We start from the raw sequence: 24066 nt of genomic DNA, 5'->3' as shown, positions 1-24066 counted from the left end.
CTTCTCCTTCAGTGAGTTGTTTACTTGTCCACCACCATTCACCACTGGATGGGGCAGGAGTAATGCCCTCTCTTCAATGCCCTCTGAACCCAAGGAGCAGGAGTAGGCCCTCTAGCCCCTTGAGCCTGTTCCACCATTCAATAAGATCATGGCTAATCTTTGTCGTGGACTCAGCTCCACTTACCCACCCACTCACCACAACCCTTCATCCCTTTACTGTTCAAAGATTTATCTATCTTTATCTTAAAACCATTCAATGAGGCAGCTCCAACTGCTTCATTGGGCAGGGAATCTTTGGGTGAAAAAGTTCCAAAATCTGATCACCCTTGTTTTGAGGCAATGTCCCGTGGTTCTAGGTTCATCCACCAGTGAAAATAACTTCCCTACTTCTATCTTATCTATTCCCGTCATAATTTTATGTTTCTACAAGAATCCCCCTCATTCTTCTAAATTCCAATGAGTATAGTCCCAGTCTACTCAATCTTTCTTCATAAGCCCAACTTCTTAACTCCAGAATCAACCTAGTGAACCTCCTCTGCACCCTTTCCAGTTCCAGTACATCCTTTCTCAAGTAAGGAGACCAAATGTGTACACAGTACTCCAGGTGTGGCCTCACCAGCACCCTGTACAGCTGCAGTATAACCTCCCTGTTTTTAAACTCCATCCCTTTAGCAATGAAGGATAATATTCCATTTACCTTACCTGCTGCATGTGCAAACCAACTTTTTGTGATTCATGCACAAGGGCACCCAGGTCCCTCTGCACAACCGGGCAATAATTGGGTTAGCCAGTGACACCCTCATCCTGAGAACGATTAATAAATAAAAATAAAAATTATTATGCCAAGTTGCTTCATCTGGTCTTGTCAGTAGTGATAAGCTCCCAACCCATTAAAGAATGAAAGTCTCCTTGCCCCACCTTTCAACCTTTGAGCACTCACCTTCTTTCGTTGTCCCCCTGCAGACACTGCTGGTGAGGGAGAGGAGGACACCGAAGATCTTTTGGCCACAGGCGATGAAGGGGAGTCCATACCCGGCGTACCAGGGACAGAGCCTCCAGCAATGCCAAAGAAGCCACCAACCACCGTGATCCATGGCATCAGGAAAAGAAAGCGCCCAGCCAAGGTTCTGCTACCGAACAAGCCACAGGACTTCCAGGCATGTTCCAGGTGTAATTTGGAGACTGGGGCCAAAGACTCTTTCTTAATTGGACAGGGATGGAATTGGTGGTGGGTGATGGCGTAATAGGATGGATAACGAGTCCCATACCCACACTCTCATCCACAACAGTAACGTTTATCCTGTCAGTGTTGGAGGAAGAAACCAAAATGAATGAATGACCACATTTGTGGCACAGTGGTTAGTACTGCTGCCTCACAGTGCCAGAGACCTGGGTTCAATTCCCGCCTCGGGCAATTGTCTGTGGAGAGTTTGCACATTCTCTGCGTAGGTGTGCTCCAGTTTCCTCCCACAGTCCAAAAATGTGCAGGTTAGGTGAATTGCCTGTAGTGTTAGGTGAAGGGGTAAATGTAGGGGAATGGGTCTGGCTGGGTTGCTCTTCAAAGAGTCGGTGTGGACTTGTTGGGCCGAAGGGCCTGTTTCCACACTGTAAGTAATCTAATTAAGCATCAAATCCCACTAAGTTGATCAATTAAAGACCTTATTTTATATTCTTATGATATTGGGGCAGCACAGTGGCTCAGTGGTTAACACTGTTGCCTCACAGATTCCAGTCTCAGGTGACTGTCTGTGTGAGTTTGCACGTTCTCCCCATGTCGGCATGGGTTTGCTCCGGTTCCCTCCCACAGTCTAAAGATATTCAGGTTAGGTTGGATTGGTCATGGGAATTACCCATAGTGTCTAGGGATGTGCAGGCTAAGTGGGTTGGCCATAGTTCTTCGAGGAAGTGACCAAGTTGATAGATGAAGGAAGGGCTGTTGATGTCATATACATGGACTTTAGTAAGGCGTTTGATAAGGTTCCCCATGGTAAACTAATAGAGAAAGTGAAGTCACATGGTGTGCAGGGTGTTCTAGCTAGGTGGATAAAGAACTGGTTGAGCGCCAGGAAACCAGTTGAAGGGAGTTTCTCGAAATGGAGAAAGGTGACCAGTGGTGTTTGACAGAGATCAGTGCTGGGGCCACTGTTGTTTGTGATAAACATAAATGATCTGGAAGAGGGCACTGTTGGTATGATCAGCAAGTTTGCAGATAACACAAAGATTGGTGGAGTAGCAGAAAGCATAAGGGACTGTCAGAGAATACAGGAGGATATATATAGACTGAAGAGTTGGGCGGAAAAGTGGCAAATGTAGTTCAATCCAGACAAATGTGAGGTGATGCATTTAGGCAAGTCTAATTCTAGAGCGAATTATACAATGAATGGAAGAGCCTTGGGAAAGGTTGATGGGCAGAGGGATCTGGGAGTGAGGGTCCATTGTACCCTGAAGGTTGCTGCACAGAAGAACTTCCAGCCTATTCAGCCTCTCCTTATGACTCAAGCCCTTCAGTCTTGGTAACATCCCTGTAAATCTTTTCTGCACCTTTTCCAGTTTGATAATATCCACCCTGTAGCAGGGCAACCAGAATTGTATGCAGTTTTCCAACAGTGGCCTCATCAACATCCTGTGCAGCCCCAACGTGACATCCCAACTCCCCTAGAGTGAACCATGTTAAGTCGCCTCAGGATCTCATATGTTTTGCTGAGATCACCTTCCAGCCTCAATGCACACAGACTCGCCCTGTCCAACCTTTCTTCATGAGGTAATGACCCTTTTGTAACATGGATCCCAGAATGAGTCAAATGAACCATATCTGAGCTGTTTGCAAAATTTCCTGTCAAGTAAGAATGCCCGAACTGAACTGTGCACTGCAGATGTGGTCTCACCAGAGCCCTGTATAATTGTGCCAAAGTGCTCTGTTCCCCTGGCAATAAGTAACAACACACTGTGTGCTTTCCTAATCACTTGTGTACTAGCCTTTCATGGCTTATGCCCCAGGACTCATTGGAGTTTAGAAGATTAAGGGGAGATCTAATACAAGATAATACATGACTTGGAGAGGGTGGACGCTAGGAAATTGTTTCTGTTAGGCGAGGAGACTAGGACCCGTGGACCCAGCCTTAGAATTACAGGGGGTAAATTCAGAACAGAAATGCGGAGACATTTCTTCAGCCAGAGAGTGGTGGGCCTGTGGAATTCATTGCCACAGAGTGCAGTGGAGGCTGGGACACTAAATGTCTTCAAGGCAGAAATTGATACATTCTTGATGTCACAAGGAATTAAGGGCTACGGGGAGAATGCGGGTAAGTGGAGTTGAAATGCCCATCAGCCATGATTGAATGGCGGAGTGGACTCGATGGGCCGAATGGCCTTACTTCCGCTCCTATGTCTTATGGTCTTATGGACTCATGTATCCCTCTGTGCCTCAGGGTTCAGCAATCTCTCCCCCATTTAAATCATTTTATTTGGAAGCCGCCCTAAGAGGCACCTTGGAATGTATTTTCCTTTGGCAAATCCAAGTAACCTTTGAGGCACCAAACTGCCTCATCAATCAGTGCCCAAATGCTTAAGCGGCACCCTGCCCCTGAAAGATATATTGCAATCCTTCTATGAAGGAGCAGTGGGTGGGAGAGGGGAGATGGAGTGTCGTTAATTAAATACAACTAATCCCCTTGTTGTGAGTGGGTCTTGAGCCTGTTGGATTTGTACACAAGTTGGAACACAACGCAGGCACAATACCAGAGACTGTAAATGTGGAGAAACATTTGGACATCAGATCTTTAAAATTAGCGGGAGTTACACCCCTGGTGGGATCGTGTTGGTAAGTCGGATGTTTGTAAATCAGTGAGTCCCCGTAGCCCTTTCACAAGAGCGACGGCCTCCTTTAGTGCTGAGTGTCTGTATCTTAGCTGTCTTCCCACCACCAATATTAAACCTGATGGGAATTTTGTCTGTTCCTGCTCTGCCTTTTCAATTCAGCAATTAGAAATTGAGTCGATCATTTATTTTGCCTGTCTTGGTATTTCTGTAGCCATAGATAGTCCAATAATGGACACCAAATGGTGGTTCATGTTTCACTCTGGATTGTACCAGAGTTCCCTGCAGTGTGGAAACAGGCATTCCAGTCCAACATGTCTGCACCATCTTACCAAAGAACGTCCCAGCCAGACTCCCCCTCCATCTTTCCCATGGCTAATCCACTCTAACCTGCACAGCTTTGGACTGTGGGAGGAAACCCATGCAGACACGGGGAGAATGTACAAAATCCACACAGACAGTCGCCCGAGTCTGGAATTGAACCTGGGTCCCTGGTGCTGTGAGGCAGCAGTGCTCACCACTGAGCTACTATGCTGTCTCCAGGGCTATTCTGTTTCTCAACCTCATTTACCTGCCTTCTCCCTGTAACCCTTGACCCCCTTACTCATCAAGAGACTATCCATCTCTGTTGCAAGCACCTTCAATGACTTGACCTCCCCAGCCCTCTGTGGCAATGAGTTCCACAGATTCCCCACCCTCCGGCTGAAGAAATCCCTCCTCATCTCAGTTCTAAAGGTTTGTCCCCTCGCTCTGAGGCTGTGCCCTTGGGTCCTAGTCTCTCCTACTGATGGAAACATCTTCTCCACATCCACTCTGTCCAGGCCTTTCAGTATTCTGTAAGCTCCAATCAGATCCCCTCTCATCCTTCTAAACTCCATCGAGTACAGACCCAGAGTCCTCAATCGCTCCCCATATGACAAGCCCTTCATCCCCGGGATAATTCTGTAAACCTCCCTCTGGACCCACTCCAACACCAGCACATCCTTCCGAAGATAGAGGATCCAAAACTGCTCAAAATGTTCCAGGTGTGGTCCGACCAGAACCTTATACAGCCTCAGCTGTACATCTCTGCTGATGTATTCTAACCCTCTTGAAATGAATGTTAACATTATGTTTGCTTTCCTAACTGCCAACTGAACCAGCATGTTAACCTCAAGAGAATTGTGTGCTGCGATTCCCAAGTCCCTTTGTGCTTTAGATTTCCGAAGCCCTTCCCCATTTAGAAAATAGTTTACACCTCTATTCTTCCTAACAAAGTGCATAACCTCACACCTTTCCCACACTGTATTCCATCTGCCACTTATTTGACCTCTCTCCCAGCCTTTCTAAGTCCTCCTATAGCCTCTGCAGTTGTGGGACAGCAGAAGGAACACAGAACGAAGGAACCCTTCACTCATGCGAAAAGGACAACATATAGGTGAAAGGAAATGGGCATTTACCAGATTTCTTTCTGTTTGCAGGTCAGAGTGTGTGTGGTTGAAGCACGTCAACTCCCAGGTATCAATATCAGACCGGTTGTTAAAGTTACAGTCGCTGGTCAAACCAAGACAACACGCATTCGCAAAGGCAATAATCCAGTCTTCGATGAGGTAGGGCACAGATCTCACCTTGCGCTTATTCAATGGTGGTATCATTGTAATAACGAGGAACCCCAGGGCCCAGATGGTTGACTTGAGGGTGTGTGGGTTCCTTAGTCTCACCCACAACTGCCCTCTGAAATGCTGTGCTCCCAATTCCAGGGCAATTGAGGGCAGACAATAAACACCCTGTGACAAGCATTCTGGGAGCTGGACAGGAGGAAATTGTTGGTCACGCTGCCTTGCTCAATGGAGGATGAATAACTGAAGACATTCAGAGAGCAACCACATTTCAAAAGGACTCCATTGTGTGTGGAATACTTTAGATCGTTAAGAGGTTATGGGAAGTAATGAGAAAATGTAATTAATTAATTTATTTACTTTCAGTTGTGGTTTATATGAGAGCCGCAGCACAACAATAATCCATTCTAACCGTCAATCTTTGTAGGAGTTTACCCATGACACAATAAATAACCTTAATTATATTTAAACATCCTCTTCCAATAACCATTCACTCTTTGTCCTCCAATCTAAGGCTGAATTTTGACAATTACTAACCAGGTGTTGAATTCCACAGCTTCACCGATTCAGTTGAAATGAAAATGCTAATGCACAAATGGTAGAGGCAATGTTCTGCCACAGCACAATTCGATATCACTCGAGAAGGGGAGGTGAGAGCTAGCCACAGACCAGGCTGCTCAGAGTTCACAGGGAGAAAGTGAGGACTGCAGATGCTGGAGATCAGAGCTGAAATACGTGTTGCTGGAAAAGCTCAGCAGGTCAGGCAGCATCCAAGGAGCAGGAGAATCGACGTTTCGGGCATAAGTCCTTCTTCAGGAAGGATGCTCCCTGACCTGCTGCGCTTTTCCAGCAACACATTTTTCTGCTCAGAGTTCACAGCAGGGTTTGCAGATGCCAAATGTGAGGTGATGCGACATGGACATGTTTGCCTCCCTGGATGTGCCTGGATAATCATGTGACTAAAACATGACCGTCTTCTCTCTCGTTATACAGACATTTTTCTTCAACTTCTACGAGACACCTGCTGATCTCTTTGATGAGCCGATATTCATCATGGTGAGTGCTAGTGTCATAGCTTGGACTCTATCTACGCATCCACACTGCTCTGGGAATGTTTGATGGGGACAGTGTAGAGGGAGCTTTACTCTGTATCTAACCTCATGCTGTCCCTGTACTGGGAGTGTTTGATGGGGACAGTGTAGAGGGAGCTTTTCTCTGTATCTCACCCTGTGCTGTCCCTGCCGTGGGAGTGTTTGATGAGGGAAGTGTAGAGGGAGCTTTACTCTGTATCTAACCCCATGCTGTCCCTGTCCTGGGAGTGTTTGATGTGGACAGTGTAGAGGGAGCTTTTCTCTGTATCTCACCCTGTGCTGTCTCTGTCCTGGGAGTGTTTGATGGGGACAATAAGAGGGAGCTTTACTCTGTATCTAATCACGTGCTGTCCCTGTCCTGGGAGTGTTTCATGGGGACAACGTAGAGAGAGCTTTACTCTCTATCTAACCCTGTGCTGTCCCTGTCCTGGGAGTGTTTGATGGGGACAGTGTAGAGAGAGCTTTACACTGTATCTAACCCTGCGCTGTCCCTGTTCTGGGAGTGTTTGATGGGGACAGTTTAGAGAGGGCTTTTCTCTGTATCTCAGCCCGTGCTGTCTCTGTCCTGGGAGTGTTTGATGTGGATAGTGTAGAGGGAGCTTTACTCTGTATCTAACCCTGTGCTGTCCCTGTCCAGGGAGTGTTTGATGGGGACAGTGTAGAGGGAGCTTTACTCTGTATCTCAGCCCGTGCTGTCTCTGTCCTGGGAGTGTTTGATGGGGACAGTGTAGAGGGAGCTTGTCTCTGTATCTCAGCCCGTGCTGTCTCTATCCTGGGAGTGTTTGATGGGGACAGTGTAGAGGGAGCTTGTCTCTGTATCTCAGCCCGTGCTGTCTCTGTCCTGGGAGTGGTTGATGGGGAGCTTAAGAGAAAGACCAGTCCATTTGTCACCTTGTGTCCTTGTCCACCAGTTTTGGTTCTGATCTCAAGTGTATTTTATCTCCTTTGCCCCGTGTTCTCAATCAGATAAATTTAAACTTTGATCTCATCATTTTCCATTGTTATAGGTTGTATTGAATTATATCTAGGAATCATTCGATACAGTATCTTCGAAAACCAATGGCCCTTTTGGGGAACCTCTCACCTGCTGATCACTGTTGAAACGATTCTGGCGCTGACTGTACCCAAGATCCCATGTCGCAAACTCCGAAAATGTCCAGCCTCCGGACAGCACTTGTTGAGAAATCCCAAGTGCGATGCCAATTACACATGCAATCAATTCTCTGTTACCAGTGGGGCTTATCTCCTCTTCCTAGAAGCTATATTTATTCATTGGTAGGACCTGTTCTGGGCAGAGACAAGTACATGACCAAGCTGGGGGTCTTGGTCGACTTAATCAAAAATGTGAGAGATGTGAGTGGCCTTCTGTGTTATGCTGGCTGTATCTTGACCTGGGGAGGTGTTGGCCCAGTGCTGTTCTCATTGCAATGTTAATTAAGACGCCCCGGGAAACGTTCAGCGACCTGCGTTTGAACCCAGCCACAGCAAGTGGTTGAGTTTAAATTTAATGAGAATCTGGAATTCAGAGTCTAATGATAACCATGAATCCATTGTCAGGAAGAACTCATCTGACTTAGGGAAGGAAATCAGCTGTCCTTTCCTGGTCTGACCTACATGTGACTCCAGATCCACAGTGATCTGGTTTGCTGCCCTCTAGGTACTTAGGAATGGACAATAAATGCCACCCTGGATAGTGATGCCCTCAGCCAATGTCGGAAGTCACGCAACACCAGGTTATCATCCAACAGGTGACCTGACGAAGGAGCAGAACTTGGAAAGCTTGTAATTTCAAATAACTATAAGCTGGTGTTGTGTGACTTCTGGTGTTGAGCATCCCAGTCCAACACTGGCACCTCATCTTCTGTATGAGCGAAAGAAAATCAGTCTAATGCCAACCTATGCCAATAACTGAAGTAAACTCTGTGTCCCTTTGAGACTTCCTGTTTTAGAACATAGAACATAGAACGTTACAGCTTAGTACAGTCCCTTTGGCCCTCGATGTTACACCGACCTGTGGAACCAATCTGACTTACAATAGTCCATTCTCATCCATACGTCTATCCAATGACCATTTAAATGCCCTTAAAGTTGGCAAGTCTACTACTGTTGCAGGCAGTGTGTTCCATGCCCCTACTACTCTCTGAGTAAAGAACCTACCTCTGACATCTGTCATATATCTATCACCCCTCAATTTAAAGCTGTGTCCCCTTGTGCTAGCCTCCGTACCAGGCAACATCTGAGTAAATCACCTCTGAACCCTTTCCAAAGCTTCCACATCTTCCTATATATCAATGCTCCTCATGTGGCCGCATTGGGTGCATGTGGTACCGGGTTCACAGTGGCTCAGTGGTTAGCACTGCTGCCTCATAGTGCCAGGGTCCCAGGTTCACTTCCAGCCTCCGGCAAATGGGGAGTTTGCATATTTTCCCCAATTCTGCGTGGGTTTCCTCTTGGCTCTGGTTTCCTCCCACACTCCAAAGATGTGCAGATTAGGGAGAATTGGCCATGCTAAATTACCCATAGTGTTAGGTGCATTAGTCAGAGGGAAATGGGTCTGGGTAGGTTACTCTTCAGAGGGTTGATATGGACTTGTTGGGCCGAAGGGCCTGTTTCCATTCTGTAAGGAATTAAATCTAAAGACTAGCATTTTGTACAGCTATGGCAGTGGCTCCAAAACTCAATCCCTCTCCCAATAAAAGCTAACATACCATATGCCTTCTTAACAACCCTATCAACCTGGGTGGCAATTTTCAGGGATCTATGTACATGGACACTGAGATCTCTCTGCTCATCTACACTACCAAGAATCTTACCATTAGCCCAGTACTCTTTATTCTTGTTGCTCCTTCCAAAGTGAATCACCTCACACTTTTCCGCATTAAACTCCATTTGCCACCTCTCAGCCCAGCTCTGCAGTTTATCTATGTCCCTCTGTAACCCACAACATCCTTCAGCACTATCCACAACTCCACTGACCTTAGTGTCATCCACAAATTTACTAACCCATCCTTCTATGCCTTCATCTAGGTCATTTATAAAAATGACAAACAGTAGTGGGCCCAAAACAGATCCTTGTGGTATACCACTAGTAACTGAACTCCAGAATAAACATTTCCCATCTTCTGCCACCCTCTATCTTCTTTCAGCTAGCCAATTTCTGATCCAAACTGCTAAATTACCCCCAATCCCATGTCTCTATATTTTGTGCAATAGCCTACCATGGGGCACCTTATCAAACAAGATGATTAGGGGTTTAGATAGGGTTGACTATGAGAACCTTTTTCCACGTATGGAGTCAGCTATTACAAGGGAGCATAGCTTTAAATTAAGGGATGGTAGGTATAGGACAGATGTTAGGGGTAGATTCTTTACTCAGCGAGTCGTGAGTTCATGGAATGCCCTGCCAGTATCAGTGGTAGACTCTCCCTCTTTATGGGCATTTAAATGGGCATTAGATAGGCATATGGAGGATAGTGGGCTAGTGTAGGTTAGGTGGGCTTGGATCAGTGCAACATCGAGGGCCAAAGGGCTTGTACTGCGCTGTATTTTTCTATGTTCTATGTAAACGCCTTACTGAAATCCATGTACACCACATCAACGGCTTTACTCCCATCCATCTGTTTGGTCACATTCTCAAAGAACTCAATTAGGTTTGTGAGGCATGACCTAAACTTCACAAAACCATATTGACTATCCCTAATCAACTTATTCCTTTCTAGATTATTATAAATCCTATCTTTTAAAACCTTTTCCAACACTTTACCCACAACCGAAGTAAGGCTCACAGGTCTGCCAGGGTTGTCTCTACTCCCCTTCTTGAACAAGAGGACAACATTTGCTATTCCCCAGTCTTCTGACACTATTCTTATAGACAGTGACAACATAAAGATCAAAGCCAAAAGGTCTGCAATCTCCTCCCTGGCTTCCCAGAGAATCTTTGGATAAACCCATCCTGCCCTGGGGATTTATCTATTTTCACACTTTCCAGAATTGCTAACACCTCCTCCTTGGGAACCTCAATCCTATCTAGTCTAGTAGCCTGTATCTCAGTATTCTCCTCGACAACATTGTCTTTTTCCAGTGTGAACACCGACAAAAATATTCATTTAACACCTCTCCTATCTCCTCAGACTCCACGCACAACTTCCCACCTTATCCTTGACTGACCCTAATCTTACTCTCATCATTCTTTTATTCCTGACATACCTATAGAAAGCTTTAGAGTTTTCCTTGATCCTATCTGCCAATGAATTCTGATGTCCCCTCCTGGCCCTTCTTAAGTCTGTCTTTATGACTTTCCTGGCTAACTTGGAACTCTCAAGTGCTCTAATTGAGCCCTCATGTCTCATCTTAACATAAACCTTCTTCTTGCTCTTGACAAGAGATACAACTTCTTTAGTAAACCTCAGCTCCTCACTGGACCATTTCCTCTCTGCCTGACAGGCATATACTTAACAAGGACTCACAGTAGCTGTTTCTTGAATAAGCTCCACATTTCAATTGTGCCCATCCCCTGCAGTTTCCTTCCCCATTTTAATAATCCTAAATCTTGCCCAATTGCAATATAATTGTCTTTCTCCAAGTTATAACTCTTGCCCTGTGGTACAATCTATCTCTTTCCATTGCTAAAGTAAATGTAACCGAATTGTGGTCACTATCATCAAAGTGCTCACCTACCTCCAAATCTAACACCCGGCCAGGTTCATTACCCAGTACCAAATCCAATATGGCCTCACCCCTACATGTAGGTGTTCTCCTTCATTACCTGCTGTATCACTGAATTTCCTCAGTGATCAGGTAGGAGAAAGTGAGGACTGCAGATGCTGGAGATTAGAGTCAAGAGTGTGGCGCTGGAAAAGCACAGCAGGTCAGGCAGAATCCGAGGAGCAGGAGAATCGACGTTTTGGGCAAAATTCCTGATGAAGGGCTTTTGCCTGAAACATTGATTTCCCTGCTTTTCAGATGCTCCATGACCTGCTGTGCTTTTCCAGCACCACACTGTTGGCCATCAGTGATCAGACTGTCTATACTGGGTTCAAGATGGGTTTGAAATCTGCTCGAGATAGCAGCGTGGAAACAGAGGACTGGTAATTGAGTGACACCCTTAGCAGTCTGCCTGAATATTCATGACAGCATCCACTGTCCAGCCTTCCGGCCTGGTACTGTGAGCTCTCTCCCTGATGGCAGAAAAATGCCCATAACTGTTTAGCCACAGTCATAGTCAGAGACAAAGTCCCTTTGGCCCGTCAAGTCTGTGCTGGTCCAAAATAAGCACCTGATTATTCTAATCTGATTTTTCAGCCCTTGGCCCATGGATGCCAAGTACTCAATATAGTAAGCTTCTTTTTGTGGTAGTTGTTGTTCCTGTGAGAGATTGACTTTCTTAATTTTTTTTTAACAGGCCTACAACTCACATTCACTGCGCATGGACTCTGTGATCGGAGAGTTCAAGGTAAACCAACAGCAGAAATTCCTGTCAGAATTTGGAAACAGCAGTTGCTAAACATTAATCTGTGTGTTTTATTCCCTTTGCAGCTGGACATTGGGGCGGTTTATTCAGAGCCAAGTAAGTAAATTCTCTTGGTTTCCATTTAGTTTGATGTGCCTCCTGTGAAGTGGTTCAGTCTTGTTTTCCACGTTGACTGACTCTCTCTCACTCTCGAGGCCCCTGGAATGAGCCCCCAGTCAGCTGGAAATTCTCCCAGCTTCTCACTGGGAACCAGCTCAGACTGGGGGAGTGCTGCAGGGCACAGATACATCAGTTCCATCAGCACTCTGGGAGTTGGGGAGTGTGCACAGAAAGGGAGAGAGAGAGAGAGAGATAAACAGAGAAAGGCAGGCAGGAAGAGAGAGACAGAAAGATGGAAAGAGAGACAAATTGACAGATAGAGAGGCAGAGAGAAAGAGAGAGAGATAGATAGAGAGAGATAGAGAGAAATACAGAGAAAGACAGGGGAGAGAGAGAGCGAGTCAGAAAAATGAGAGAGGGAGGGACAAGTAAAGAGAGAGGGAGAGGGAGGCAGAGAAAGAAAGAGAAAGGGAACAGGAGAATCGACGTTTCGGGCATAAGCCCTTCTTCAGGCTTATGCCCAAAACGTCGATTCTCCTGTTCCCTGGATGCTGCCTGACCTGCTGCGCTTTTCCAGCAACACATTTCCAGCTCTGATCTCCAGCATCTGCAGACCTCACTTTCTCCAGAAAGATAGAGACAGACATACATACAGAGAAAGACAGGGAGAAAGAGAGAGAGAGGCAAACAGGGAAAGAAAGAGAAAAGCAGAAAGAGAAGGAGAAACAGAAAAACAGAAAGACGGAGAGAGTGAGAGAGAGACAGACAGAGATAGACGGACAATGAAACATCCAGTGAGGCTTGGATATAAGTTTGGCTGAATGTCAGGAAACAGGAAATTGTGGGGAAAAGCATTTCTTTAAAAATCAGAGCAAGCTTTACAGTGGGGTTTCTGGAGATTGGTACAAGGACCTTTTTGGTGTAGTTTGGTATTGTTGGTTAGCAGACACATGGTGGGCTGAAGGGCCTGTTTCTGTGCTGTATAACTTTATAACTTTCATCTAGATTAATGGCCTAGACTTAGATGTACAGGACAGAACTTTCAAAAATCACATTTGATGCAAAACCTGTCAGTGAAGGCTCTGTTTCACCTTCCAAACCCATGACCATTTCCATCCAGAAGGACAAGGGCAGCAGGTACATGGAAACACCACCCCCTGCAGGTTCCCCTTCAAGCCACTCACCATCCTGACTTGGAAATATATCGCCCCGTTCCTTCACTGTTGTGGGTCACAAGGCCCCTAAGGGCATTGTGGGTCAACCCACAGCACATGGACGACAGCGGTTCAAGATGGCAGCTCACCCCCAACTTCTCAAGGGGCAACTTGGGACAGGCGATAAATGCTGGGCCCAGCCAGTGACACCCACATCCCATGAGTGAGTGAATAAAAAGCTTTGTGAACTGTGAGGGAGATTGTGACAGAAGACAAGAGTTGGTGGATTGAGCAAAGATATGGCAAATGACTTGACTCCAAACCTGGTTGGGGAGGATTAAAATGAAATAGATTGTCTCCCAGTTTCAACTGAACTTGTTTCATTTTACAGAACATGCCTTTCTCAGGAAGTGGCTCCTCCTCTCTGACCCTGATGACCTGGCTGCTGGGGCCAAAGGTTACCTGAAGGTCAATCTCATCGTGCTGGGACCTGGTGATGAAGCTCCCGTGAGTTCAATCATGTGAACTGTTGACCATTTCCTCACATTTACCCCATCTTGTAAATGCCCCTGGTGTGGAAACCAAGGTCTTGGTTAATTCAGATCTTGATGGATCAAGTTATGGCCTAGAGTTTGCAGAAATCCAACACCAGAACATTGTCCGTGAGAGGTGCTGTGAGCGTTGTATTACTGCTTGGGCACAAGTAATATCAGGTACAAGTGAGATGTTGCCAGGGCCTGGAAGAGAGAGATTGCAAGAGATGGGACCGAGTGTGAGGATGCATGGGAGGTATGAGAGAGAGGAAAAGCTGCAGAAGGATTGGGAGAGAGAGGCTGCAGGGTAAAGGGAGCAGTGTCCAACCTGTCAATAACAGGAACATTGACTTAGCTGGGAGTCAGGGAATCTTGAAATCATGATGGTAATGAAATGAGCAGATGAATGTGGAATCTCTTACTTAAGGCTGCGTATGCTAAGGAACTTTTGGGGAAATGCTACTGCAATAAACATGGGAAAAGCTGTTAAATTTAAATCTGAGATTGGGATTCGAGGTACAGTCAAAAAGAGTAGGAGCTGTCTGGTTGAAATAATCCAGCTTTGTGAATATATGATAGGGTAAATAGACAAGATGTTTTCCCTGGGGTGGGGGAGTCCAGAACTGGAGGGCACTGAGAAGGGAAAGATTTAAAGATAATGGATAGCTTCTTCACGTAGAGGGTGGTGCGTGTATGGAATGAACTGCCAGAGGAAGTGGTGGAGGTTGGTACAATTACAACATTTAAAAGGCGTCTGGATGGGTATATGAATAGGAAGGGTTTAGTGGGATATGGGCCATGTGTTGGCTAATGGGACTAGACTAGGTTAGGAAATCTGCACGAGTTGGACCGAAGGGTCTGTTTCCGTGCTGTACATCTCTATCTCTGTGTGGAAGGTGCGTTTAGAGTGAAGGCATTCTCTGTGCAGATGTGTGTGTATCGGTTACTTTGAAAAAAAAGGTTTTGGTGCTAACTTATGGCAGTGGTTGTGTGTGAACGTAAATACTATGATGTCTAAGAAAATAATTTTTTCCTTCATTGTGGACTCAGTCAGCTGACTGGCGTACCTGCTCACTGTAGGGATTCTAAGAAGCATTTTTTACGTGCTGTGACTTTAAATTTAACAATTATTGAAACTATTATTAAACTCTTCTAATTCTGTTTCCCTGTGAGTCCATCATTTGTCATCACAAATACAGACAGCACCGCTGCTGGATAATTACATCAGCAAATAACTGAATTAATAAGTGGAGCCGCTAAAAATCAGAATATAGCCCCCACAAATAAAAGTGCTCTTATTTCCAACATCTGCAGTATTTTGCTTCTTGTGGGGATTTGTAAGTGTGGTTAATTTGAATGTAAAACGAGAAGTTTCACGCAGTGGCAGGGTATTTTTTTTTCCCAACACAGACTGAGTGTGGCATCAAGGGGTCCCAGCAAAAACCCGGTGTCAGTGGGAAACAGGGGGAAAACTCTTTGCTGGTTGGAGTCATACCTGGCACACAGGGCATTGATGAAGGGTCACTGGACCCAAAACATTATCTCTGTTTTCTTTCCCACAGATGCTGCTAGACTTGCTGAGTTTCTCCAGCACCTTGTGTTTTAGTTTCAGATTTCCAGCATCCACAGTTCTTGGTTTTATTAACGTCGGAAGGAGGTTGTTATTATTGGGTGTCAATCATTTTGGCTCCAGGACATCTCTGCAAGAGCGCTTCAGGCCAGTTGCCTGAGCCGTTATATTTTAGAGGTTCACAATGTAGGCAGCTACCTTCCCCCCCCCTCCCATTTATCTCTCCACCCCTGAGGCTCCCAGCCTCATTCCTGATGAAGGGCGTTTGCCCAAAATGTCGACTCTCCTGCTCCTCGGATGCTGCCTGACCTGCTGTGTTTTTCCAGCACCACACTAATCTCCAGCATCTGCAGTTCTCACTTTCTCCTACTTGACCAGTTATAAAGAGTTTGCAGACACCTTCTTAGATTAGATAAGAAACAGCAATTTGGATATGATCCTTGTGTTAGTAATATCATGATGGGTGGCATGGTGGCTTAGTGGTTAGCACTGCTATTTCACAGTGCCGGTGACCGGGTTCAATTCCAGCCTCAGGTGACTGTGTGGAGTTTGCACATTCTCCCCGTGTCTGCGTGGGTTTCCTCCCACAATCCAAAGGCGTGCAGGTCAGGTGAATTGGCCAGGCTAAAATTGCCGTGCAGGTCAGGTGAATTGGCCAGGCTAAAATTGCCTGTAGTGTTCAGGGATGTGTAGGTTAGGTGCATTAGTAATGGGTCTGGGTTGGTTACTCTTCAGAGGGTTGGTGCGGACTTATTGGGCGGAATGGCCTGTTTCCACGCTGTAGGGATTCTATGAAGGTCAAAAGGTGTGTTCGACCCTGTCCACTGATACCAGAACAGGCTGTGGCACAGAGTGTGTCAGCATCCATAACATTGTGAAGGCAGCATCCTGATCTCATGTCAAAGAGTTAGGGAATTCATTCTTGGATCTTCCTCCTCATTTTGTCCATCTTCCATCTGAAGAAGACAACTGCCTGCCAAGCACTGTGAATTTCACTCTGAGCACTAATTGATGAGCCTAGTCAGGAGAGGCTGGTCAGTCAACCACTTGGATCCTTCCAGCCAATGGACATAGGGCAATGATTCACTGAGGCTTGAAAGACTATAGTGACACTGTGATAACACCCCCTAGCTCTGGGCCAGGCAACCCAGGTTCAAGCTCCAGATGACAAATCAAAGATTGTGCTCTTCCCCAGTATAGGGTTGTCTTCTGAACAGGAAAAGGACCCTCAGGGGAAACTGGTGTCCTTGTTAAATTGCAGATTTACAATAAAACATTTGTCAATCTCTGAAAGGGTTTAGCTGCACAGGTCAACGTATAGAACAAACCCAGCAAGTCTGGCAGGATCCGTGGTGGCAGAGTTTAGATTTCAAGTCTGGTATGACTCTTCTTCATTACTCTTCAAAAGAGGCGTAACCAGACTCAAAATATTGACTCTGCAGACACTGCCAGACCTGCTGCATTTCTCCAGCACTCTCTGTGTTTTGTTTCAACATACAGGGATTGGTCTGTTGAACAGTATAAATAGGTATAGGTGAGATTTTACAGGCACACTGTTGTAGACATGATACAGGCTCAATTGCATTGAAGGATACAGATAAAGTGTTAAAGATAGATAAAGGTGATGCTTTATGGATGATTAAATATGAAGTGTCACAGACAAGGTAAAGGTGAGAGATGATATAGAGGGATACAGAGACAGTGGTATAGTCAGGTGAAGGTGAGAGATGATATAGAGGGATACAGAGACAGTGGTATAGACAGGTGAAGGTGAGAGATGATATAGAGGGATACAGAGACAGTGGTATAGACAGGTGAAGGTGAGAGATGATATAGAGGGATACAGAGACAGTGGTATAGTCAGGTGAAGGTGAGAGATGATATAGAGGGATACAGAGACAATGGTATAGACAGGTGAAGGTGAGAGATGATTCCAGACTATGTGTTGCAGTGGCAGGTGACATTTTACAGTGACGCCCACTTTATGAAAGTTGCGATATTCTTTCTCTTGCAGATGGAGAAGAAAGATAGTGCTGAAGATAAAGAAGACATTGAGGGGAACTTGCTGCGACCCAGTGGAGTGTCTCTGAGAGGAGCCTATTTCATGTTGAAGATTTACCGGGCAGAGGATCTACCACAGAGTATGTGTTCACTGAGGCATTGGGACCATACGCCAGGAATTTGAAAATACATTGAGCAAAAGATAACTCATATTTACCCTGTACGGTCTCTGTACTGGGACGTTGTAGTGGGAGCTTTACTCTGTATCTAACCTGGTACTGTTCCTGTCCTGGAAGTGTTTGATGGGGACAGTGTAGAGGGAGCTTTACTCTGTATCTAACCCTGTGCTGTCCCTGTCCTGTGAGTGTTTGATGTGGACAGTGCAGAGGGAACTTTAGTCCCTATCTAAACTGTGCTCTGACTGGATAGTGGCATTGTGGATGGGGTATGTTTACGGCAATTGATGAATGGAAAAGGTTGTTATAAGATTGTCGAGTGACTGGTTTTCTTTCTCTGGATAGTGGACGATGCTGTCCTCGATAGCGTGAAGCAGTTCTTTGGGTTCGACAGCAGCAAGAAAAACCTCGTTGATCCTTTTGTGGAAGTGAACTTCGCCGGGAAGATGGTGAGATGATATGGTCTGGTCTCTTGGGGCATTGGGACGGTCACCTACTTGGTGTGGTCTTCACATGGTGGTCCCCAACCTCAACAGGGCTGAACACCGAGCCCTGCTGATGAACTGTTTCACTTGGCACTCATCAGGACAGAATGCAAGAATGCCAATTTTCAAATGGTCACAACAGTTAATACAATAGGAAAAAAGGTTACTGATTGGTTCGAAGTCAACCCGAATTAGCCAAAAGATTTGCCATGGGGAAAGAAACCCAAACTACAAACTGTAATCATTTTTGTTTGCAGTAAGTAGGTTACAATGGACCGAACTGTTTACGTTGTTAATGTAGCTAATAGCACACTCAAGACTGTTCTATAAGTGCTGCCCAATCAATATCCCTTCTTTCAGTCATATTAATTCTTGTGATTGAATATTTTCATTCTTGTGCCTGTCCTGATAATGCTGCAGTTGAAAGTCAATGGATGCTTCAAGCTCTCTGATGGTCAGTTCCAACTCAGTGACATTAGAATAAGATCATCATCTGAGGTGGTCACCTATCTTCTCTACTAGCTCCGTCTCCTGGTAGCTGATTTGCTCAAAATTCAAACTTTTGGTATTGAAGGTAAAATATCGACATGATTAGGAGATCGGTTATGTCATGAAAGAAAGAGAGTAGGCACCATCAATAAATCCTGTGTTGTTTCTTAATATTTGGATGAAGTTTTTGGTGGTCTGATCAGCAAGTTTGCAGATAACCCCCCCAAAAAACTGGTGAAGTTGTAAATAGAGAGGAAGGTTATCAAAGGATGCAAATCTGTTGGAAAGTTGGGCAGAGAAATGGCAGATGGGGTTTAATCCAGACAAGTGTGAGGTGATGCATTGTGGGAGGTCAAATGCAAAAGGATAGTGTACAGTAAATGGTAGGACCCTTACGAGTATTGATATACAGAGATATCTTGGGGTGCATTACTCCCAGAAAGTGTCAACACTAGTGGATAAGTAGTAAAGAAGGCAATGCAGGTATGGTTGCCTTCATTGGTTGGAGCATTAAATATAAATATTGGCATGTCATGTTGCAATTGTCTAAAATTTTAGTGAGGCCACATTTAGAGTATTGTGTACAGTTCTGGTCACCACTGTGTCGGAAGGATGTGGAGGATTTGGAGAGGGTGCGAAAGAGATTCACCAGGATGTTGCCCGGATTGGAGTGTATTAGCAACAAGCAGAGATTAGACAATGTGAGAGCGTCAGAGGCTGAAGGGCCACCTGATAGGAATGTGTACAATTTTGAGAGGCCTGGATAGGGTGAATGGATTCTTTCACAAGGTAGAAATGTTAAATACTAGAGATTGTAGGTTGAAAGTGAGAGAGGGAAAATTTTTAAGGAAATGTGTGAGGAAAGGTTTTTACACGGATGCCTGGATCACATTGCTGGGGGGGCGGGGGGTGGCAGAAGCAAATACACTGGCAATGTTTAAGAAACATTTTTAGACAGATACGTGAACAGGCAGGGAATAGAGGGATATGGATCACGTGCAGGGAGATGGGATTAGTTTAGAATGGCACCATGGTCAGCATGGACATGGAGGGCCGAATGGCCTGTTCCTGTGCTGTATTGTTCTGTGTTCTAGGAGAAAGTGAGCCTCATTCCTGATGAAAGGCTTATGCCCAAAATGTTGATTTTCCTGCTCCTCGGATGCTGCCTGACCAGCTGTGCTTTTCCAGCACCACACTCTTCGACTCTGATTTATGCTCCCAACGTTTGGGAGAACGCTGTGCATGGTCTCTAACGCTGGACTTCAGAAATTCATCACCTTTCTGAATGACTTACACAATGCTAAGGGGGATCATGTATTAAAGTTTATTGTGACACAAATATCAGTGACAGATATTTTCCTCATCCACCTGCTCAGAGATGTTAATATACGCTTTGGGAGCAGTGGGACTTGAACCTAGACCTCCTTTTCAGAGGTAGGGGCACTACCACTGTGTCACAAGTTCCCCAATTTTGGAGATATAGAAAGTAGACAATGAACATTGTCTGTATTCCAGACAGCAAACTGCTGAAACAACTACCCTACTCAGTCCTTACTCATGGCTGGCTGCTCACCGAGGGACACCAGAAACTCTTCAAACCAGCTTTGAAGATTTCAAACAGCCTCATTGACTCATGGGAGACTTTGGCTGTGACCGTCCAAAATGGGCAGGGATCTTTCGGGAATCTATTGTGTGAGATTATCAGGAATATACAGGGGAGTCAATGGCCTAGAGCTGGAGATGGGTGCACTTCCTGCAAGTGTAATCGGCAGGGACGTCGATGGCATCCCTCACCTCATACATGTTGCAGGAGGGCAATTACGAGTTAACCACTATTGTGTGAGATTATCAGGAATATACAGGGGAGTCAATGGCCTAGAGATATTATGGCCGGATTGTTAATACAGAGACCCAGCTAACATTCTGAGACCTGGGTTTGAGTCCCACCATTTGAATTTGAATTCACTAGATATCTAATGATGACCAGGAATCCACTGTGGATTGTTGGAAATCTCATTCAGTCCTTCAGGGAAGGAAACTGCCTTCCTTAACTGGTCTGCACTACACATGACTCCAGACCCAGAGCAATGTGGTTAACTCGTAATTGCCCTCTGAGCAATTAGGGATGGGCAATTAAATATTGAAACCCCTATCCCATGAATGGATGGGGAAAACACAGTGAAGTGAACTTCCAACCTTCAATCCTTGCATGTGTGAAAACTCAGGGTTATAGATGTTTACAGCATGGAAACAGGCCCTTCGGCCCAACTTGTTCATGCCACCCAGTTTTCACAATTTAGCAGTTTTCATAATTAGCTTGTGAACTAAATGCTGGAGTCATCCACTATCTCAGAACCTGTTAGACCTTGGTAGCAAATCATTGTCTATCCTGACGGACTGTCTAGGAAGAGTGTAGAATAGATCCTAGAATTACAAAGAACGATTGTGGTGGGTTAAAATGTGATAGTCAGATTTCACATGTGTGTGTGTACCCTAACAGAAGGATTGATGCTATATCATGTAAACTGCAGACAGTGGAGGCCTATTGAAATTAAAGGGTTCTCATCTTCCTATGACTAACTATCATGGTCAGGTACAAAAATGGTGACTGGAATGTGAACTTTTGTCATCGAGAGCTAGAATGTAAAGGGGACAAAGTTCTGCTAAAGCTATATAAATCGCAGACTGAATCACATATGAACAGAAGTTAAAACCAGTAAAACGTCTGAATGGCACATACTGGTTGTCATTCATTTTGTATCCTGATGAAGGGCTTATGCCCAAAACATCGGAGGCTGCCTGACCTGCTGCGCTTTTCCAGCACCACACTCTTGACTCTGGAGTACTCACTGTCTCCTTCTCCAAACTGAAGGCACGTAGGAAGACCAGTACATTCAGACAGTCCTGAACATCGAAATATCGATTGACCTTAGAAGATTCTTCAGAAGGGAACCAGGGTTAAAGTATCATCGGAGGTTGCATTATGTCGGTATGCACTAGAATAGCAATGGATAAGACAAGAGGAGAGTTACTAACTCAAGTATGCCTAGTCTCTGACCTCTGACCTCCTCTTGGTGCCATTGTATTTAAGTGGCAACTGCAAAGAACAAAGAACGATACAGCACAGGAACAGGCCCTTCGGCCCTCCTGCACTGACACATTTTGCCCTCCCACATTAAAACTATCTTCCCTTACAGGATCCCCCTATTCCCTTCCTGTTCATGTTTTGGTCCAGGTGTTTCCTGAATTCTGCTTCCACCACCTCCTCTGGCAGTGTGTCCCAGACACTCACCACACTTTGTGTGAAAAACTTGCCTCGCACATCTCTTTTAAACGTTCCCCCCTCGCATCTGGAACCTGTGTCCCCTAGTAACTGACCCCTCCACCCTGGGAAAAAGCCTCATCCTTTCCACTCTATCCATGCCATTCTCAATCTTATAACCTTCTTTCAGGTCACCCCTCAACCTCCTACTTTCCGCTGAATACAAACCCAGTCTATCCAAACTTTCTTCATAGCTAAAAGCCCCCATATCAGGCCACATCCTGGAAAACCTTTTCTGTACCCTCTCCAAAGCATCCACATCCTTCAGTGTGGTAACCAGAACTGTACGCAATATTCCATGTGTGGCCTAACTAAAGTTCTATCAAGTTGCAGCATAAGCTGTCTATCCTTGTACTCAATGGCCCTTCCAATGAAGGCAAGTGTGCCATAAGCCTTTTTAACTCCCTTATCTACCCACGCTGCCACCTTCAGTGATCTGTGGGCCTGCACACCCAGATTCCTCTCTGTATCGATTCTGCCACTGTATAATTTCCTCCTGTGCTTGACCTTCCAAAATGCATCACCTTGCATTTGTCTGGATTAAACTCCATCTGCCATTTTTCTGCCCATGCCTACAACTGATCTCTATCCTGTTGCATCCTTTGAAATCTTCTTCACTATCCACAGCTCCACCAATCTTTGTATCGTTCACCAACTTACTAATTAGACCAGCTGCATGCTCTTCCAAATTATTTATGTAGATCATGAACAGCAGAGCTCCCAGCACTGATCCCTGGGGAACATCACTAATCACAGCTCTCCATTTCAAAGAGCATCCTTCCATTGCTACCTTCTGTCCCCTATGACTAAGGCAGTTATGTATCCATCTTGCCAGCTCTCCCTGATACCATGTGACTTCACCTTTTGTACCAGCCTGCCATGAGGGACCTTGTCAACGGACTTACTTATTTCCATGTGGAGAATAACAAACTGTTTTTCCCTCATCAACATCTTTGTCACCTCCTCAAAAAACTCACTCAAGTAAGTGAGGCACGACCTCCCCTGCATAAAACCATACTGTCTATTACAAATCAGTCCATTCTAAATGCGTATAGACCTTCTCCCTGGGAACCTTTTCCAAGAATTTCCCTACCACTGATGTGAGACTCCCAGGCCTGTAATTTCCAGGATTATCTCTGCCACCCTTCTTAAACAGTGGGACAACATTAACTATTCTCCCCTCCTTTGGGATCTCACTGTGGTCAAACATGACACAAAGATATCTTTCAATGCTCCAGCAAATTGTCCTTTTGTTACCCTCAATATTCTGGGATAGATCCCATCAGGACCTGTGGACTTATCTACCTTAATATATTTTTAAGATGCACAACACCTCTTTCTTTTTAATAGCAACTTGCTTTAGAAACCAGTTTCCTTGAGATCATCCTCCACAAATTCCTTCTCTTTGGTGTATGTGGTTTATATGTATAAAGCCTTGGGATTTTCCTTAATCCAATTTGCTAACAACTTGTCATGACCCCTTTTAGTCCTTCTCATTCCTTGTCTAAGTCTTTTCCAACTTGCCTTATGTACTTCAGTCCAGTACAGGTTCTGGTCAATACTAACACTCCCTGCCTAAGGAAGTTGATAATGAGACACTCATGCTGTTGAATGTCAAGAGCTAATGACTAGATTCTCTCTTGTTTGTGATGGTGATAGCCTGGCATTTGTGTGGTGAAAATCTTATTTGCCACTTGTCAGCCCAAGCCTGGATATTGTTCAGATCTTGTTGCATTTGGACACAGACTGCTTCAGTACCTGAGGTGTCACGAATGCTGCTGAACACTGTGCAATCATCGGCCAACATCCCCATGTCTGACCTTATGATGGGGGAAAGGTCATTGATGAAGCAACTGAAGATGGTTGGGCCTAGGACACTCCCCTGTGGACATTTCAGGGTTTTTGTGTTGCAATAGTAATGTCCCTGCTTCTGAGCCAGAAGCTTGTGTTCAAGTTCCACCTTAGGGAGCATTGAAGGGGTAATTGGGGAAAGGGGCAATGTAAGGGGTAATTGGGTGAGGGAACAGAAAAGGGAGTAATTGTGGAAGGAGACGGTGAATAGGATATTTGGGGGAGGGGGGTCAGTGAAAGGGCAATTGTGAAGGGGTGTTGCATAGGGTAATCCTGGGAGGGGCAGTTAATGGGATCATTCTGGGAGGGGTAGTGACTGGGGTAATTGTGCAAAGGGCAGTGAATGGGGTAATCCTGTGAGAGGCAGTGAAAGGGATAATGTGGAGGGACAGTGAATGTGGTAACTTTGGG

At 45.3% G+C, this 24066-nt stretch overlaps 1 protein-coding gene across 1 annotated transcript in view; it reads right to left on the bottom strand.

Moving 5' to 3' along the window:
• LOC122554658 (dysferlin-like) overlaps positions 1 to 24066 on the bottom strand; it is a 283205-nt gene that overhangs the window by 207805 nt on the left and 51334 nt on the right. Inside the window, exon 8 of the mRNA XM_043700348.1 lies at positions 21333 to 21421. Coding sequence (XP_043556283.1) covers positions 21333 to 21421 — 89 coding nt within the window. The remainder of the gene's footprint in view (positions 1 to 21332; positions 21422 to 24066) is intronic.

This window comes from Chiloscyllium plagiosum, chromosome 1, assembly GCF_004010195.1.
Source record: "Chiloscyllium plagiosum isolate BGI_BamShark_2017 chromosome 1, ASM401019v2, whole genome shotgun sequence".
In the NCBI taxonomy this organism is placed as follows: Eukaryota; Metazoa; Chordata; class Chondrichthyes; order Orectolobiformes; family Hemiscylliidae; genus Chiloscyllium; species Chiloscyllium plagiosum.
This window is presented reverse-complemented; position numbering and strand designations above follow the sequence as displayed.